Source organism: Arachis stenosperma, chromosome 9 (genome assembly GCF_014773155.1).
Source record: "Arachis stenosperma cultivar V10309 chromosome 9, arast.V10309.gnm1.PFL2, whole genome shotgun sequence".
Lineage (NCBI taxonomy): Eukaryota > Viridiplantae > Streptophyta > Magnoliopsida > Fabales > Fabaceae > Arachis > Arachis stenosperma.
Genome location: NC_080385.1, coordinates 34284200 through 34304887, shown reverse-complemented (window position 1 = coordinate 34304887; position 20688 = coordinate 34284200). Strand labels below are relative to the sequence as shown.

At 38.3% G+C, this 20688-nt stretch overlaps 1 protein-coding gene and 1 pseudogene across 1 annotated transcript; one reads left to right on the top strand and one right to left on the bottom strand.

Moving 5' to 3' along the window:
- Positions 1 to 13884: 13884 nt before the first annotated feature.
- Positions 13885 to 15515, bottom strand: LOC130949375 (glucan endo-1,3-beta-glucosidase 11-like; annotated as a pseudogene).
- A 372-nt stretch (positions 15516 to 15887) lies between these two features.
- Positions 15888 to 20065, top strand: LOC130949374 (uncharacterized). The gene is made up of 5 exons (XM_057878117.1): positions 15888 to 16206; positions 18357 to 18592; positions 18693 to 18881; positions 18982 to 19074; positions 19865 to 20065. Exons 1-5 carry the CDS (start codon positions 15888 to 15890, stop codon positions 20063 to 20065), a joined length of 1038 nt encoding a protein of 345 aa, XP_057734100.1.
- Positions 20066 to 20688: the final 623 nt, after the last annotated feature.

The window sequence follows — 20688 nt, the reverse complement described above, 5'->3', positions numbered from 1 at the left end:
TCCAGTGAATTAGAGAACTCTCCACCCTCACACATGGAAGAAGAGGAAGATACACAAACAAAGAAGGAAGATGTACAAACAAAGGAGGTTGTAAGGGATTAAAATAATTATGGGAATCTACACTCCAATGAAGCAGAGAGTGGCATAGAGGGTGAGTTTATTGAACCACCAATTCAAGAAGTTCTTGATGAAAGGGTACATTCCAGCCATCACACAACACCCAAATTTTGAAATCAAAGAAGTGAAGGCAACCAAGGAAAGCACTGAAAAGGGGATTGTGACCAAGAAACAGAAGAAAATATCCATGAAAAAGAGAAGGCCAACAAAAAATAATCCAACCTCTACCCCAATAAGTAAGGTGAATCAAGCTAACCACAATAAAAGAAAGCTTGTTAGGCAGAATTTATATCAGGGGGCACTAATTTTCACCTCTCCCACCTTGGAGACATTTCTTTTAACCAACTGGAAGAAGAGGAAGAAAATTCAACAATCAAGTGTCAAGCTAGTGACATTAAAGAAGCGCTTGTTGGGAGGCAACCCAACTACTAGTATCCTTGGTTTTACGGTTACTTTGGTTTTAATTTTATAGTTATTTTGACTTTAGAATTATAGTTATTTTAGTTTTAGTTTTAAATTACTTTATCTCAATTTTTTTAGAATTTTTCATGTTTTACATGTGTTTTGGTCATGCAGAGTGATTAGAACAGGAACAGGATCAATTAAAAGGCATTTTTGACACCCTATAGATTTTCTTTGCTTGAGGACAAACAAACTTTTAAGTTTGGTGTTGTCGCTTCGCTTGTGGGTCTTCTGTTTATTTTAATGGCACCAAAGGGAGGTGAATCATCTTCACAGAGGAGCACAGCCTGAAAAATGAGACGGCCTCTAGGATAACTGAGGTGGTTGAGTTCCTTTCATTCTATATTTCCTTCTGTTCTCATTATGTTATATTCTTGTTTTTTGCTATTTTACTTGAATGTCTGCATGATCTTTAGTAACTCTGAGTCCTAGGTTCTAGTTTAATTATTTTATTTTGAAATTTTAGTTATTTATCTTTTAATTGAAGAGATGTTTCATGTACCGTTCACTGAGCTTGAATCTAAAAAAAAAAGAAAAAAAGTGATGTATTGCATGAGAAATTTAGTTTATATTAAAGACTAGTCTTATTTACTTAAATATGGTGGTGTTATCTGTGATTTTGAATGCATGATATGAATAGTGAATGTTTGAATTTGAATAAAAGGATGTTGATGTATGAGGAACAAGAATTTAGAGAACTATTATAAATTCTCTGAAGTAAACAAAAGCTTAATCCTTGAAGCAAAAGAAACAACAAAAGAAAAATAAAAGTAAGGTCCAAGGCTCTGAGCATCAATGACTAGGGAGGTCAAACATGATTAAAAACTCAAAGAGTTGTTTCCCTAGTCATATGCTTGTGGTGTAATTGTGTCAAGTAATCCTTGAGACAGAACACTAAGAGTCGAGATCAAGTGCATTTAACAGAGTATGCCAAAGGCTTTAAGCACCACTGTCTAGGAGTAACTGAAAGAAAAATCAGAATCTAAAGAGAGTTCTCCAGTTAAGTGCTTGTGGTGTTTTTATCTCAAGTGCAACTTCCAACAGTTAATTCAAAGCTAAAGGCAATCCTAGAACTTCCAACAGTTAATTCAAAGCTTATGAACAAGCTAAACCATAAATGGCAACTGATTAAGGATTCTTCAGTCTAACTAATACTTCACTTTTCAATTCCTTCAGACCTCCCAACCACCAGCAGGAGTATAATATGGCAAACACAGTTATATCAAACAAGAGATATACAAATAGGAACAGATAAGGCATTTAGACAATTAGCAAGTAATATGCAGTCAATTAGGCAATCTCAAATAATTCACATAATATGTATATGACGTATGCCTGTCCTAATGGCTGATGATATCATCTGTCGATTACGTAGCCAACCCGACAAGTTCTGGTAGCTAACCATTGGACTGTCCCTCTGTCGTGCATCTCTAACTCGAGTTATACTCAACATAATCACGATCATAATCATAATCCATATCCAACACCCTCACTGGTGTATATTCACGGGGGCGAGTTCATCCGGAACTTTCACAGTGTCCGACCACACTTACGACATAGGGTCAGCAGAGTATCGAGTCTCCACCTGGAGTACGTGGTGGCTAGCCACTGCTTTCACCTAGGGAAACTCGTATCTCAGATAGTGGAAGTGCAACATTCACATTTCATTCAATATCATATATGCATTTATACTAGGCCATAATCAATAATGGCTCCGCCGTAACTCGGCAATACCTCAGCCATCTGACTCATAGTTCAATCCAGAACCAGCCAATTCATTAATAAACACATCCCTTCGGCTCATGGCACATAAAGCACTTTCACCGCCATCTTCCGTATCTCATATAATCATCTTTGATCATCATTGATCATAAATATTCCCCTTTCATCATTCACAAATTACCACATCTCCTAACTCCTTTCTCATTGCTAGGCATATCATAATGATTTCAAACATAAGGGGTGAGATCGGAGGCTTAGAAGTATGAAATTTCGCTTTTAAAACTAAAAAATTAACTTTGGGATGAAAACAGGGTCACGCGTGCGGGTCACCCACGCGTACGCATGAAAAAGCCAAAAAGTGCATCGACGCGTATGCGTCACCCACGCGCACGCGTGGATGGAAAAATAGCCAAGTGACGCGTACGCGTCAGCCACGGGTAAGCGTGGGTGCTTGATGAGCGGATAATTTGTACGCTTTTTGGCATTGTTTTTAGTATGTTTTTGGTAGTTTTAGTTGAGTTTTTATTATATTTTTATTAGTTTTTAGTTAAAATTCACTTTTCTGGACTTTACTATGAGTTTGTGTGTTTTTCTGTGATTTCAGGTATTTTCTGGCTGAAATTGAGGGATCTGAGCAAAAATCTGATCCAGAGACTCAAAAGGACTGCAGATGCTGTTGGATTCTGACCTCCCTGCACTCGAAGTGGATTTTCTGGAGCTACAGAAGCTCAATTGGCGCGCTCTCAACGGCGTTGGAAAGTAGACATCCTGGGCTTTCCAGCAATATATGATAGTCCATACTTTGCCCAAGATTTGATGGCCCAAACCGGCATTCAAAGTCACCTCAAGAAATTCCAGCGTTAAACGCTGGAACTGGCACCTAATTGGGAGTTAAACGCCCAAACTGGCATAAAAGCTGGCGTTTAACTCCAAGAGGAGTCTCTACACGAAAATGCTTCAATGCTCAGCCCAAGCACACACCAAGTGGACCCGGAAGTGGATTTTTATGTCATTTACTCATCTCTGTACACCTAGGCTACTAGTTTTCTATATATAGGACCTTTTACTATTGTATTTTCATCTTTTGATCATGCTTTGATGATTAAACCCTCTTTGGGGGAGGCTGGCCATTCGGCCATGCCTAGACCTTATGCTTATGTATTTTCAACGGTGGAGTTTCTACACACCATAGATTAAGGTGTGGAGCTCTGCTGTACCTCGAGTATTAATGCAATTACTATTGTTCTTCTATTCAATTCCGCTTGTTCTTTGTCCAAGATATCACTTGTTCTTCAACTTGATGAATGTGATGATCCGTGACACTCATCATCATTCTCACCTATGAATAAGGTGACTGACAACCATTCTTGTTCTACAAGCATCTGAGGCTTAGTGAATATCTCTTGGATTCTTTAACCGGAGTCTTCGTGGTATAGGCAAGAACTGATGGCGGCATTCAAGAGGATCCGGAAGGTCTAACCTTGTCTGTGGTATTCTGAGTAGGATCCAATGATTGAATGACTGTGACGTGCTTCAAACTCTAACCTGCTGGGCATTAGTGACAGACGCAAAAGAGGGATTCTATTCCAGTAGGGGCGGGAACCAAACCGGTGATTGGCCGTACTGTGACAGAGTGCGTGAGCATTAGCTTTCACTGCTAGAATGGGAGGTAGCCATTGACAACGGTGAAACCCTACACGAGCTTGCCATGGAAAGGAGTAAGAAGGATTGGATGAAGACAGTAGGAAAGCAGAGAGACGGAAGGGAAGGCATCTTCATGCGCTTATCTGAAGTTCCTACCAATGAATTACATAAGTATCACTATCTTTATCTTTTATGTTATTTTCGTTCTTCACCATATCCATTTGAGTCTGCCTGACTGAGATTTACAAGATGACCATAGCTTGCTTCATACCACCAATCTCCGTGGGATCGACCCTTACTCGCGTAAGGTATTACTTGGACGACCCAGTGCACTTGCTGGTTAGTTGTGCGAAGTTGTAGTGATCACAATTTCGTGCACCAGTGCTTTTGTGCCCCACGCACAAAACTGGCACAATTCTCGCACAACTCTCAGAAAATGGCTGGGCATTTGATGCAGCTCACCGATGCGTACGCGTTGGCCACGCGCACGCGTGGATAGTGAAAATGACGTGTACGCGTCGGTCACGGCTACGCATGGATGCGCGTTCTGTCAAAAATTTTTCTGAGTTAAAAGCTGTATAATTCACAGATTCTACCCCCAATCTTCCGACGAACATAACTTCTTCATTTTAAATCATTTTTCACCCGTTCTTCAAACGGCGTGAACATTCCGGATCCAATTTCATTTCTAAACAAGTTTGGCACAAAACTGGGATCCGGAGTCCAAGTTATACTTTGTTAAAGTATGCCCAAAAACCATATTTTCATAAAAAATCACAAAGTGCCATTTTCAAAACAAACCAATTTCAACCCTTTTCAAAATCAACCAAAACATACCAATTTCATCCCTTTTTGAAATCAATCCAAAACATACCAAAAATCAACCTCAAGCCTCCTCAACTCATACATTAACATTTTCATTAAATTCACACCCACCATACCACCATTTTAACCCATCTCAATCAAATGGCTAAAATCTAAACACATTAACATGTCATACATCATCCCTCATCCCAATTTCCAACAATACCATTTCCAATCAACCATCATTATACATAATCAATATCATACTCACCATCAACATGGTTTCACCCATAAATCCACCTCAATCATTCATCAAGCATATATCATAACATGCATTTTTCTCACACATCACACCATCAAGGCATCAATATTCATAATCACATATATGACCACATCATATATCTCAATCATTCAACAACATCAACAATTCAATGCCTATGTTAGGGCCTCTAGCCTAAGTTTTCACACCACATTACATTTTAAATACAGGAAACTGAGACCATATCTTAGCCGATTTCCCACGCTCAACCGGAGTACTTCTAAATCACTTGTCCACAAGCTCTCAAGGTCTCAAAACCTCCAAGAACAGATTTTTGCACACCAAAGCCCTTTTTCAAGCTTGTCAAAATCTCAATCAAGCTTCAATGTGCACATACACACCACCTAAGCCACAATTATCATTCCCAAACACCACAACTCAATACATAAGGTTGAGAGTCTTACCACACCCAAGGTTCAAGGAGACAAGATTAATCTTCTTCTTCAAGAGAGTTGGATCCTATAACATCAAAGAGCCCAAAATCTCAACACTTTCACCCATAAAATTTGAAAGTTAGGGATGAAGAACTGAAATGATTTCGTGGCTTACCTCAAGAATAAAGTAGTGGGTTTTGTAGAGCTCTTTACGGTGAACGTGTGGCCGTAAACAGTGCGACAATCGGAGCTCTAGATCAAAAGTTATGGTGGTTTGAAGATCAACCAAGGGAGAGAACTTGTGAGAGTGTTCTTTGTGTTTGTGTTTGTGTTTAGTGAGGAGAGAGAGTGCTGAAAATTAGAGTTTTGGTTTAGTTATGATGGGTCAAGGACCCAATATGGGTCCGGTTGGCCCGGTTTGGCCCATTCAGTCCAATCTTGGTCCGATTTTCATAAAATTAGTATCAAAATTCTCGTCTCAGTCTCCTCTATTATATTAAGCCATAAAAATCACATTTTTGGCTTTCTAGAATAAATTCTCATTTATGGGTTAATTAGCCATTAATTAACCGGGTTTTACATTCTACCCACCTAATTAGGAATTTTTCCCACAAAGTTCAAATTCAATTACCTGAGAATAATTACGGATAATCTGTTCTCATCTCCGACTCAAGTTCCCAAGTGTGTTCCTCAACGCCGCCTCGACTCCATGCCACTTTGACTAACGAAACCTCTATTCCACGCAACCTTTTCATACTAGTATCATCAATTCTGACTGGAGCCACCGGAAACGTCAAATCTTCTCTTAACCGAACCGATTCAGGTCGTAACACATGGTTAGCATCAGTAGTATACTTCCGAAGCTACGACACGTAAAATACGTCATGCAGGTTTGAAAGATGAGGTGGTAGAGCCATCCGGTACGCCATCGGTCCAACACTCTCCAGAATCTAAAATGGACCAATGTACCGAGGATTCAACCGCTTTGCTTTAATCGCCCTACCTACTCCTATGGTTGGAGTAACCTTAAGGAAAACATGATCTCCTTCCTCAAATTCCAAGGGCTTCCCCCTTTGATCGGCATAACTCTTCTGACAACTCTGAGCAGTAAGCATCCTATCTCGGATTTTCTTGACTTGTTCAATAGTCTCAGCTATCATCTCCGACCCCAATAAGCTTTTCTCCCCAGCTTCATACCAGCATAGCGGAGATTGACATTTTCTCCCATATAAAGCCTCATACGGAGTTATTCTGATGCTCGCATGGTAGTTATTATTGTACACAAACTCCACTAGCAGAATATAGTGATCCCAGCTCGCCGACTGATCCAGAACACAAACCCTCAACATATCTTCCAAGGTTTGGATCTTCCTCTTGAATTGACCATCTGTTTGAGGATGGTAAGATGTGCTCAAGCTTAATCGGGTTCCGAAAGCCTTCTAAAATGCACTCCAAAATCTCAAAGTGAAACAAGGGTCTCTATCAGAGATTATAGTAGCAGGTACACCATGAAGTCTCACAATCTTCTTTATGTATAACCGTGCTAGCTCTTCAAGGGTGTAAGTCATTCGAATGGGTAAAATGTGAGCTGACTTCATCAGTCGGTCCACAATCACCCAGATAGCATCAAAACTGACCCTAATCCTTGGCAATCCCGACACAAAGTCCATCGCAATGCTTTCCCACTTCCATTGCAGAACCTCTAAAGGTTGTAATGTCCCGGAAGGTCTTTGATGTTCAATCTTTACCTTTTGACAAGTTAAGCACTTTGAGACATACTCCGCCACATCAATCTTCGTACTCGACCACCAAAATATTGCCTTTAAATCATGGTACATCTTAGTACTTTCCGGGTGAATGGAAAATCCGCTTTTGTGTGCTTCCTTTAAGATATCTTGCCGCAACATGCCAATATCCGGCACAATGATCCTACGCTTGAATTTCCATAACCCATCTTGATCCTCTGACACTCTCCATTGCTTCCCTTGCTCAATAGCTGGTAACACCTTCGGTAACACATCATCGTTTTTGTGTGCCTTTAGGAATTCAGATTTAAAATCACTTAAAATCTGTAATCGACTCAAACATAGAGTCCCAGACACTTCTTAAACACCAATTTTCAAACTCTCAAATTCCTTGAGCAACTCCTCTTCTTGAATCATCATCCAAGTAGCATACAATGACTTCCGACTTAATGCATCTGCCACTACATTCGCCTTTCCCGGATGGTAATTCATCTCAAAGTCGTAGTCCTTCAATAATTTCATCCACCTTCTTTGTCTCATATTCAACTATTTCTGATCAAAGAGATACTTCAAACTCTTGTGATCAGAGAAAACTTGGAACTTAACCCCATAGAGGTAATGCCTCCACACCTTTAGTGCAAACACAACCGCAGCATGCTCCAAATCATGCGTAGGGTAATTAACTTCATGAGGTCTCAACTGACGTGAGGCATACGCCACCACATTATGATGCTGCATCAGCACACAGCCTAGACCCTTCAGTAAGGCATCACAGTACACCTCGAATGACTCATTTGGCTCAGGTAATACCAACACAGGTGCAGTGGTTAACATAGTTAAAGTGAAAAATTAATTAGACAAATATAGTTACAAGGTTCTGAGCTAATCCTGATAAATAGATGCTTGTAAATGTCATTGTACAATTTTTATTTGTGGGGTTTCATCTTGAATTTTTTAAGTCATGGAATACCAAAGAAAACAGGGCTAATATATTTGATGGAGGGTTGGTGGATTGCCAAATAGTTTTGCAATGTTTATGTTTATCAAAGAATTACTTATTTTTGCTGTTTGATTGATTCTTGTCTCACAATCCAATAGCTACAAATGTATTTATGAACTGGCATTTTGTTATTGACTTTTCCAAGTGACAAGTGAAGGTTGGGATTTTTCACTCTCATATCATGTGTTGCTGGTGGGTTCTTTGTGCTTTACACCTTGGTCTTTATTTTAGACAAATTTGCTAGAAAAGGAGTAGATTTTATTTCTTCAAATTTTATATCTGACTACTTTGATCCATCCAAATGGATTTGATGGAACATTTTTAGCCTTTCTTGCTTAGTTGAAACTCTTTGAAGCTTGTACATGTCATTGTACAATTTTTATTTGTGGGGTTTCATCTTTAATTTTTTAAGTCATGGAATATCAAAGAAAACAGGGCTATAATATTCGATGGAGGGTTGGTGGATTGCCAAATAGTTTGCAATGTTTATGTTTACCAAAGAATTACTTATTTTTGTTTTCTCAATTGTGATAATGTGATTCTTCTGCGGTTTGAGTTTTTTTTTTATATTTGTAAATTCAGTACTTAGTAATAATTGGTTACTTAGTTATGATTACTTGATTATAATGTTTAATTAACTGGTGTTAGTAATAATTGGGCTTCACACACAGCGTGTGGCTTTCTTTCGTCTCATCCTTTACCATTATTTAATTCTTATACTATTGTTTTCAAGTTAAACATAAAATGGGGCTTTTTTTAAATAAGTTATTATTTAAGAACCCATCTTTAAATACTCTTTATTAGCTAGTAAAGAAGATTCTATTATTTTTTGTTAATTATACAAATATTTTTAGTAGTACCATTGCTTAATGATGAGAGATAAAGAGAAAAAAACTTGAACTTTCTTCAATTTGGGATAGGAGATGTGATATTTGAAATTACTTACGTACTAAAAGTCAATTCAAAAAAAGAAAGGACATGTTTAGAAAACTTGCAGGCAATATATTTTAGGGGATGGAAAAAAGACTTGTGAAAAAATGGAAGAAGTTGGCTAAGTTTTGAATCACTGATGCATTTATGCATGTTATCATTTGATTGATGAATGGGAACCTAAAATGAAGAGGTATTTCTAAGTTCTAACTAACATCTTGATAGTTACCCTTTATCCCATTTTCTACTTCTTTGCTTGGTAACTGTTGACTGTTATGTTCAATAAAATGGCACATGAATAGAGAAGTTGAGTAAAGTAACTTGATTGAAGGCATGCATCTCAGCATACCAATATGTGAATTTTGTTAGAGTGATTATCGGATTCTTTTTGTCCTGCCTTTTTTATCTTTTTTTTTTATGTTCTTTTTCATTGAACCAATTATTTGTACTTACATGGTAGAAAATATGAGAGGAAAACTATAATATAATATTCTTAGTAGTATATCTAAAATCACAAATCTACAATTTCAAGATTCTATTCTCTATCCATTATGATTGTTTAGTTATATTTTTTTTCATTATTTTTTAAATATAACTTTCATTCCTATTTTCTTTTTCATTTTTTAAGGAAGCTTTTATTTTCTTTTCACTTTTTGGACTTGGAACCAGCAATTATTTCACCAAATAATTGTTTAGAAAGCACATAATTTTGCAATGAGTAAGCCTCCTCCCCAATACCTTTCGTGTGCTACATGTTATCTGAGATGCAAGTAATTTTTATTTCTGTTTCCGTTTTGAGTTATTTCATCGCTCCCTACATGGTTTTGCTTGTAATATATTTTCGAGTTTATTACGTATGGTACTCTCCCATCTCATAATTGTGATAAACTGTTATTGGTTCTCTTGACACACACCCCATTTTTTCCCTTATTTTTTTATAAGTTCTATGTATTTTTTTACTATTTATTTATTTGTTTCTGCTATTTTGTTTATTTAGACATTGATAAGAGTTGGATTACAAAGCCACAAAGGAGTGTAGAATATAGGGATGGTCTGAATAGATTTCTTGACTTTGCATTTGCCAATGCAACATCCGATGGGATGATACATTATCCATGCCCTTTGTGTGGGTTCTGATGTTACCAAACTAGAGAGGATGCCTACGATCATCTTCTGATGAAACCCTTTCCCCCTAACTATACCTTTTGGTTACATCACGGTGAGAGGATCGTAGACGAGAGATCCAACAATAGGGAAGAACTAGAACCCACTATAAATTCAGGAGATCAAATGCGGGACATGGTCCACGACGCATTCAACTTGTTGGGACTGCAGAGTGACGATGAAGACTCGATGAATGGGCATGTCGGAGATGTTGTAGAGGGGTTGCCGTACTTGTCTGATGAACCTAGCTACGAGGCTCATGCCTTTCACGACTTGCTTGAGGACGACGAGCAGGGATTATATCCGGGATGCTCAAGATTCTCGAAGCTGTCTTTCTTGGTTAGGCTGTACCCTATAAAGTGCATGTGCGGAATGAGCGACAAGGCTTTCGGATTGATTCTAGAGCTACTGGGGGATTCCTTTGAGCATGCAAGGATTTCGAAGACCTTGCACGATGCCAAGAAGATCATAAGGAAGCTCGGCATTGAGTACAAGAAGATAGATGCATGTCCAAATGATTGCATGCTATACCAGGATTTCGACCAAGACCTGTCTAGATGCAAACGGTGTGGGGCATCCAGGTGGAAGCAAAAGACCAGGAAGAATTCTTTAGTCAGGATCAATGTCTTTGTCAAGAAGAATGAGAAATCTCAGGCGGCGAAGGTTCTTTGTTATTTTTCTCTGATTCCACGGTTGCAGAGATTATTCATGTCCAGCAAGACAGCCGTCAACATGTTGTGGCACAAGAGAGGAACCAACTCTGACGGTTCCATGAGGCATCCCAGGGACGGCGAGGGTTGGAAATTATTTGACAGGAGATATACAGACTTTTCTGGCGATCCGCGCAATGTTCGCTTAGCCTTTGCCAGTGATGGCTTTAATCCTTATGGAAATCTTAGTTCAAAGTACTCAATATGGCCAGTGATTCTTATTCCATACAACTTACCCCCATGAATTTGTATGAAACAAACTAACTTTATCCTCTCTATGATTATTCCCGGTCCTAAAATACTTGGCAATGACATAGATGTCTACCTACAGCCCCTGATTGATGAGCTGAAGCAGTTGTGGGCTATTGTTGATACATACGACACCAGTGAGAAGAAAACATTCAAGATGCGAGCTGCGTTGATGTGGACTATCAACGATTTTCCTGGCTTGGGCAATTTATCTGGCTGGAATACGTATGGCGGGAGAGCTTGCCCCACGTGCACTTTGGACGCCGAGACTAGGCGACTCACCTTCAGTCAAAAATGGTGTTATAAGGGTCATCGTCGCTTCTTGAATCGCGACCACAGATATAGACAGGACTGGAGCAGATTTGATAGCAAGGTAGAGGATAGATCCCCATTTAGCAAATTGACTGACAGGGATGTCCTGAGACAATTGGAGGGTGTGCCTGTCTCACAGGGCAAGATGCAAGCGGTGGTCGGTAAAAGAAGGCACAGACAGCAAACCGTGGTGCATGATGAGTCTCCTTGGAAAAAGAGGAGTGTATTCTTTGATCTGCCTTGCTGGGAGAACAACGAATTACGCCACAACCTTGACGTCATGCACATAGAGAAGAATGTATGCGACAACATTGTTTTCACCATGTTGAACGAGAGTGGTAAATCCAAAGACCACCTAAAAGCTCGAAAAGATCTCCCGTTGATGGGAACTAGGCATGATATGTGGCCACTTGAAGGTGAAAAGTATCCCGCTGCAGTCTTTACCATGTCGAACCCACAGAAGGATGTCTTTCTTAGGACCATGAAGAATGTGGTCTTTCCAGACGGGTACTTGATGAGCGGATATTTTATACATTTTTTTGTAGTGTTTTCATATAGTTTTTAGCATGTTTTATTCACTTTTTGTTATGTTTTTATTAATTTTTATTCAAAAATCACATTTCTGGACTTCACTATGGGTTTGTGAATTTTTTTGTAATTTCAGGTATTTTCTGGCTGAAATTGAGGGGCCTAAGCAAAAATCTGATTTAGAGGCTGAGAAAGGACTGCAGATGCTGTTGGATTCTGACCCTCCTGCACGCGACGTGGATTTTCTGGAGCTATAGAAGCCCAATTGGCACGCTTTCAATTGCGTTGGAAAGTAGACATCTTGGAATTTCCAGAAATGTATAATAGTCCATACTTTGCCCAAGATTTGATGGCCCAAACTGGCGTTAAACTCCATCCAGAAACCCTTTTCTGGCGTAAAACGCTAGAACTGGCATCAAAACTGGAGTTAAACGCCCAAACTGGAACCAAAGCTGGCATTTATCTCCAAGAATAGCCTATGCATGTGAAAGCTTCAAAGCTCAGCCCTAACACACACCAAGTGAACCCCGGAAGTGGATTTCTGCACTATCTGCACTTAGTTACTCATTTTCTGTAAACCTAGGTTACTAGCTTAGTATAAAAACTACTTTTAGAGATTCATTTAGGACTTATGACATTTTTACATTTCATATTGTATCTTTGATGGCATGAGTCTCTAAACCCCATAGGTGGGGGTGAGGAGCTCTGCTGTGTTTCAATGGATTAATGCAATTACTATTATTTTACATCCAATTACATTTACTTCTATTCTAAGATATTCACTCGTACTTCAATGTGATGAATGTGATAATTCATGACACTCATCATCATTCTCAAATCCATGAATGCATGCTTGATAACCACTTCCGTTCTATCTGAGCTTAACGTAGTCATTGGGCGACAGCTTGAGTGCGTATCTCTTGGGCTCCTGATCCACGAGTTTGACTGCTTCTCCTGACAATAGAGCATTCGAATCCGTGAGATCATAACCTTCGTGGTAAAGACTGGAAACAATTGGCAGCATTTCTGAGATCCGGAATGTCTAAACCTTGTCTGTGGTATTCCGAGTAGGATCTGGGAAGGGATGATTGTGACGAGTTTCAAACTCGCGAATGTTGGGCGCAGAGACAGTGTGCAAAAGGATAAATGTATCCTATTCCGACACAAGTGAGAACCGACAGATAATTAGCCCTACGGGAACCGTAGCTGAACCATTTTCACTGAGAGGACGGATGGTAGCCACTGACAACAATGATCCACCAATACATAGCTTGCCATAGAAGGAGCCATGCATGTTTGGAGAAAAGACAGTAGGAAAGCAAAAATTCAGAGGGTAGAGCATCTCCGAAACCCTAACCTGTTCTCCATTACTGAATAACAAGTATCATTTATTTCATATTCTTTTACTTTTTGCAAACAAAACTCTTTTTATTATTAAACTCTTGACTAAGAGTTACAGGATAACCATAGCTTGCTTCAAGCCAGCAATCTCCGTGGGATCGACCCTTACTCACGTAAGGTATTACTTGGACGACCCAGTGCACTTGCTGGTTAGTTGTGCGGAGTTGCAAAAGTGTGATTGCAATTTCGTGCACCAGTACTCTAGCAACATCTCTCGCTATGTTGATTTAAAACAGCGTAAGTTATTCGGTTTGAAAATTCATGACTGCCATATTCTAATGGAACATCTATTGCCAATTGCGTCAAAACACGTATTGCCCACCCCAGTGTCCGCCGAATCAGCCTTTTTTTGACTAATATGCAGTAAATCCATAGATCCTCAACAACTTCCTCTCCTTCAGGATCATGTGGTCCATACTCTGGTATGTGTTGGTGCAGCATGCACCGTTGCTCCTGCTTCATTACTGTCCCCCTTTGGAGGCCACCTCCTTTTTGAAACCCTTTTTTCACCATGTTGAACCCTAATTTTGCAAATGCAAATGCAACTACATCTATACTGAATAATTTTTGTTTGGATCAACCATTCCCTCACTTGGATTGAAGAGAACATAGTCTAATGGGATTTCTGTTGGATTGTCTTTGTATGCAAAGAAAAGGTATGTACTATGAAATGGTAATTTTTTATAAAAAGCTTAGGAATGGTGTCATAGTTTCAGTTTTGTCATTCTTGCATGTACCAGCTGAAGGATGGTATGATTATTGAAGAACTGCAAGGGAGCTTGGTGATGAGTCTTGGATGCTCAATGAAATGCCTAGCTGAGATAATGCATTTTGGATATTAATCACTGCTGGAACAAGGTACTGAAACATTGTTGGATTCTCATCTGTGTAAACTTCGTTGCCTACTTGGATTCCTGCGATTTTTGTGTCTGGTAGGTAGGGTTTGATGTTGTTGCTCCCCCATTGAAGTGCTTGTTGTGGAACATATATCTGGCTTGGTATTTGGTTCTCAACTGTTACAATGATTTCAATTTCTGAGTTGGCAAGAGCATTCAGAATCTCAAGGTTGGTTATTGATTTGCATTTCCAAATTGCTGACCATAGTTAATGAGTTAAAAGACTTTAAGCTTGTGGTCTAAACTATTTTTTTATCTGGGAAAATGATCAACTACAAAATAGATTGAGCTCATTCCAAGAGAAGATAACCAAGTTAAATTTCTTTAGGTTATGTATTTGCATTTGCACATCTTAAATTTGTCTCTGAAATTAATCTCATTGGAATAGATTCTAACCTGAGGAGCTATATTTTATAATAGTCATGCATACTTGGATTCCAATGCAAGAAAATTAATCTCAACAAAAATTGAAAACAATTTCTAAAAGACAAATTTCTTTTAAAACTAATGAAAAATCAATGACCCTTCACATGCAGATAGTTTAAAAATCAACAATGGCAAGTTCTCGTAATACATTTTTTTATATTATTCGATATAGGAATAATATGCCTTTTTTAATAGTACAAGAGATCACAATTTTTATTAATCATACATTCAACAAAAAAGATATGATACATAATTTTTGGTTCAGACATAAAAAACTCTTTATTATCACTCCTATGTTTAACAAATACATTAACACTCCCTGATACTTATAATTGATGCGTTGTGCGGGTGTGAGTTAATAAGGAGATGGCATTGTTAATTATTGCTCATTTTATTATTATCCTATCCGTTTTGTTATTATGGTTATTCTTATTATTATTTAAATTATTAGAATAAAAGAGTGGGAAACCAAATTTTGACGGTAACACATTGCCAGAGCCAAAGGAGAGATCAAATTCGATACGGCGCCCAAATACTATTTCTTCTCTGCGTCACTCCTTTCAGTTTTACCCTCCAGCCGTGTCTCACATAGCCTTAAAGCCGTCGAAGCCCTCTCTTGACAAAGGCCTAACCTACCGCTCTTCTCGCCTGTCGTAGCTCTTGCCTTTCCAAGGGCTTCTGTCCCCTCTTCTCTTCTCGGGTAAGCATTCATCCACCATATATTTTTTTGTGTATATATTTTGATTAAAGCTTTTACCTGGAGCTAGCAAAATGCATGGCTATATTATTTGCTCATAGAAGTTCATGAAACTGCATTGTGTTAGGAGCAATTTTCTAAAACTTCCTCTATTATTGAAACCTCATAATCTGCCAATTCCATGCCGATTTAAAATTAACATGCATTAAAAAACAAGAACGAAATGCCTCATGAGCTGATTGAAATTATGAATCAGAAAAAATAACTATGGACACTGACAATCGATATAATTTTTTGTGTGCTTGTTGGTGTCAGGAGTTTAAGATGGCTTGAAAAGGTCAATTCACTAAAAAATCAAAATTGGGACCAGAATATCACCAACCTTAAATGGGAGCGAATGCGACTTTGGACTCCCACCATGATGGCTCTCAAATTCTCCCGACCAGTGGCGAAAGTGTCCCCGCAAGTGGTGATAGTGTCCCCGCTACTAAATGCCCTTTCCATCCCCCGCGAAGTGAACCAAGGCCTGCTCCACAGACAAGCACAAATAGTACTCAGAACTCGCTGCCAGGCCATCTAAACTTGGACGCTAATGCAAATGAGGAACCTCTTGTTGAAGAAGAAGTTGACGACCCCCATGATGCTTCTGTGGCTCAGAGTCACAGAAGACGCAAGACTACAGAGTTTTGGACAGTTAAGATCATCGGTATCTTTTTAATTTATTTTGCTTCCATCAACACCATTTAGGCTCCACCCATTATTAATTTACACAATACTATAATTCGTTCATCCCAAATGCTTTCCGCTGCAAAATAGTCAATGACATTTGACCTTCTCCATTTGTTTGCAAAGTATTTTTCTAATCTCTTGTATTATAATCTTTAATTGGATAAAATGTATTCTGTGGCTGATGAGCGGATAATTTATACGCTTTTTGGCATTATTTTTAGGTAGTTTTTAGTAGGATCTAGCTACTTTTTGGAATATTTTTATTAGTTTTTATGCAAAATTCATATTTCTAGACTTTACTATGAGTTTGTGTGTTTTTCTGTGATTTCAGGTATTTTCTGGCTAAAATTGAGGGACCTGAGCAAAAATCTGATTCAGAGGCTGACAAAGGATTGCTGATGCTGTTGGATTCTGACCTTCCTGCACTCGAAGTGGATTTTCTGGAGCTACAGAATTCCAAATGGCGCGCTCTCAAATGCGTTGGAAAGTAGACATCCAGAGATTCCAGAAATATATAATAGTCCATATTTTGCCCGAATTTTGATGATGCAAACCGGCGTTCAAACGCCCTTTTTCTGCCCTATTCTGAAGTCAAAATGCCAGAGCTGGCATAAAAGCTGGAGTTAAACGCCCAAACTGACACCAAAGTTGGCGTTTAACTCCAAGAAAAGCCTCTACACGTGTAAAGCTCAATGCTCAGCTAAAGCACACACCAAGTGGACCCAGAAGTGGATTTCTGCATCATTTACCTATTTATGTAAACCCTAGTAGCTAGTTTCATTATAAATAGGACCTCTTACTATTGTATTTTCATCTTTGGAATTAAACATCTTTGGAACGTTTTCCTTAGACATTGGGGGCTGTCCTCACGGCCATGCCTACCTTCATCACTTATGTATTTTCAACGGTGGAGTTTCTACACACCATAGATTAAGGTGTGGAGCTCTGCTGTTCCTCGAGTATTAATGCAATTACTACTATTTTCTATTCAATTTAGCTTATTCTTATTCTAAAATATTCGCTGCACTTCAACATGATGAATGTGATGATCCGTGACACTCATCATTATTCTCACCTATGAACGCGTGACTGACAACCACTTCCGTTCTACCTTAGATCAAGCGTGTATCTCTTAGCCTCCATTCCAAAAGATCGAAGTCTTCGTGGTATAAGCTAGAATTATTGGTGGCCATTCCTGAGATTCAGAAAGTCTAAACCTTGTCTGTGGTATTCTGAGTAGGATCTGGGAAGGGATGACTATGACGAGCTTCAAACTCGTGAGTGTTGGGCGTAGTGACAGACGCAAAAGAATCACTAGATTCTATTCCAACATGATCGAGAACCGACAGATGATTAGCCATGCGGTGACAGCACATTTGGACCATTTTCACTAAGGACGGGAGGCAGCCATTGATGCCGGTGAAACCCAACATACAGCTTGCCATGGAAAGGAGTATGAAGGGTTGGATGGAGGCAGTAGGAAAGCAGAGATTCAAAAGGAACAAAGCATCTCTATGCACTTATCTGAAATTCTCACCAATGAATTACATAAGTTCTCTATCTTCACTTTATGTTTTATTTATCTTTTTAATTATGAAAACTCTATCACCCATTTGAATCCGCCTGACTGAGATTTACAAGGTGACCATAACTTGCTTCAAGCCACAATCTCTGTGGGATCGACCCTTACTCACGTAAGGTATTATTTGGACGACCCAGTGCACTTGCTGGTTAGTTGTGCAGAGTTGTGACAAAGTATATTCACGTTTGAGAGCACCAAGTCTATTGGCGCCATTGTTGATGATCACAATTTCGTGCACTAGTGGCCTATCAAAATATTATAAAAAATTATGATTTATTATATTAATTTTATTTTTGCCTTTGACATTTCAAATAAAGTGATAAATTTGTACTTATTTTTAGTTTTTTACATTAAAATTCTTTCATTTTTTTTAAATTTGTTTCAAGTGTTGCAAATCTACACCAATTTATGCATGTTATATGCTGGTCTGATCCATCGTGCTTCTTTTGTTAGGTGTATAATAAGGTAGTATTTTAATATTATTATGTTATATATTAATTTTCTCACATGTTGTCCACAACGCAAATATTAAATTTGGCTTATAGATTCTGACGGCACAATCAAGCTGGCAAAACTAAGCGTCAGGGATGCTATGGAACGGCCTAACGGAAGGAAGATAATGCTCAGGTTTAACAATGCAAAGCAAACAATTGGAGACGAAGATAGATTGTTGAGTGGTGTGCTTGGTCTACTGGGATCTGATTATGGAAAATTTTCCATCTATAGAAAAAGTTGGCGTCAGATTACCACTAAAGACAAGGTTTATAACAAATGTGTCAAGGTAAAAGTTTATATCCCAGGTAAATTAAATTTGCTTATTTTTACAATTATTGACAACTTGTATTATCTGTGTAGCAAATTTTTCACTTTGATGAAGACAGCGAAGGAACTACAAGAAAAATATTTTGAAAAGTATGGAGAAGTCTTGGAAGGAAACAAGGCTGAGGTTGTATGATCGTTTTTATGAGCCAACATTCACGACTGAACAAAATCTTGAGAATCGCCCGCCGGGAATTGATCGAGAGCATTGGAGATGGTTCCTTGACTATCGCGCCGAAGCTGAGACGAAGGTAATATACTGTATCGTTGTTACACAATAATACCAATTATGTTGCATTGAGTCCTTTTCTATCAGATTCTAATCACCCTTTGTCTCTGATGTACCAATAGGAGAAGTGCAGGAAAAACGCGGTCAATCGATCAAAACAACAATATACCCACACTGACGGTTCAAAAAGCTTTGCAAGGCAGATGGAAGAAGAGGTACTTTACTTGTTTTATTTAGTTATGCTACTATCTCTGTGACTTAATTTTCATTGATTTTGTGAAAAATTTTAATGCAAAAACTTTGTTGTTACAGTCGGAAGAACAAGGAAGGATAGTCGGTAGAGGAGAGTTATGGATCAAAGTGCACAAAAAAAGGATGGCTCATATATCAATGATGAAGCAAGAGCAATTGGTGTAAGTACTACTTGTTAATTGATAAATGTTAACACAAGTCAGTTTAGGAGAATTTACTCTTTTTTTTTGGGTTTTGGTTCATAGTGCATATCTTTGCATATTACTATGATATTGCATGCTCCAAGCTTAAAAAATGCTGCACCATGCGTTGCGTATATAGAGATGGCTTCTTTCGTCTGTTATGGTGTTCTCGCTTTATTATGTGATGAACTTACTGTGTGCAAAGAATTAGAGATGGCCTATGAGTTCTATAGTATGCTAAACTAACCTATCATATCTTTATGTTGTGAGTTTATATGTAATATGATCATCGATGCTAATCTTCAAAACATTTCATTTACTATTAGAAATCAATTTTAATTTCTCGTTTGTTTGTTATTTTTCTTTTCATTCGCCTTTGGCTTTTTTATTGGCTGAGAGTTTGTGTAATATTAACTTTTTTTGCTGTGATATTTGTGCGTTTTTTATCGTGATGTAAGTGATACAGTTAATTGAGGAGATTGCTAATTTGTGTATGTAGGAAAGAATTGAGGAGATTGAGTAACAGGATGAGTCTTCTAGAATGTTGTCTCAACATGATTCCATTGCTCAGGTTTTCGGAAAAGAGAAATCGGGTAGAGTACCTAGTGTGGGTTTTGGACCGGCTCTTAGTCAACTCTTCGGTCCGAATTCACATGTGCCTAACAACAGAGTCCAACTAGAGGAGACTCAAAGGAAGCTGCTTGAACTGCAGGAAGAGTTGGAAGGCGAGAAGTTGAAGAGGAAGGCGATGGACGACGAGGCATCAGCATAGAAGAAAAAGATGAAGGCGATGGAGAGTGCTCTGATTTATCTGTTTCAACGGCAAGGTGAGGCAGAGCTACCACCAGACATCGCTGCAGGGATGAGTTTCATGGAATGATAGAGTGAAAATAGAATATTAGGATTGGAGTTATTTTGCATTGAAGCAAACATTTTATTGAATTAGACTGAGCAACTCTATGAAAGAGATTTATTAACTTCGTATTTTGATAGATATATTATTTTGTTTTGCTTATATTTCAATTTTGTTTTTGCTAGAAGTTTAGATTCTATTTTTGTTGAAAATATTCACTCTTATAATAATAGAAAATATAAAAAGAATTAAAAAAATAATTCAATAATATTTTAAATAAATTACGTGTGTTTTTTGAAAAACCCAATTTTTTTTTAATTTTTCTTAAATTAGCGGTGATTTTTAACCGCCTCTATTTGGTTTCAGATATTATAAAAATTGTTACATCTGGTGGCGGTTTACAACCGCCGGTAATTTTTACAGAAACTGTAGTACCATTTAGCGGTGGTTTAAAACCGCCACTAAACTTCTAGAAACTTGGACATATCGTGATAACTTGCAGCGGTCTGGAAACCGCCAGTAAATTATGAAGCAAACTGTGT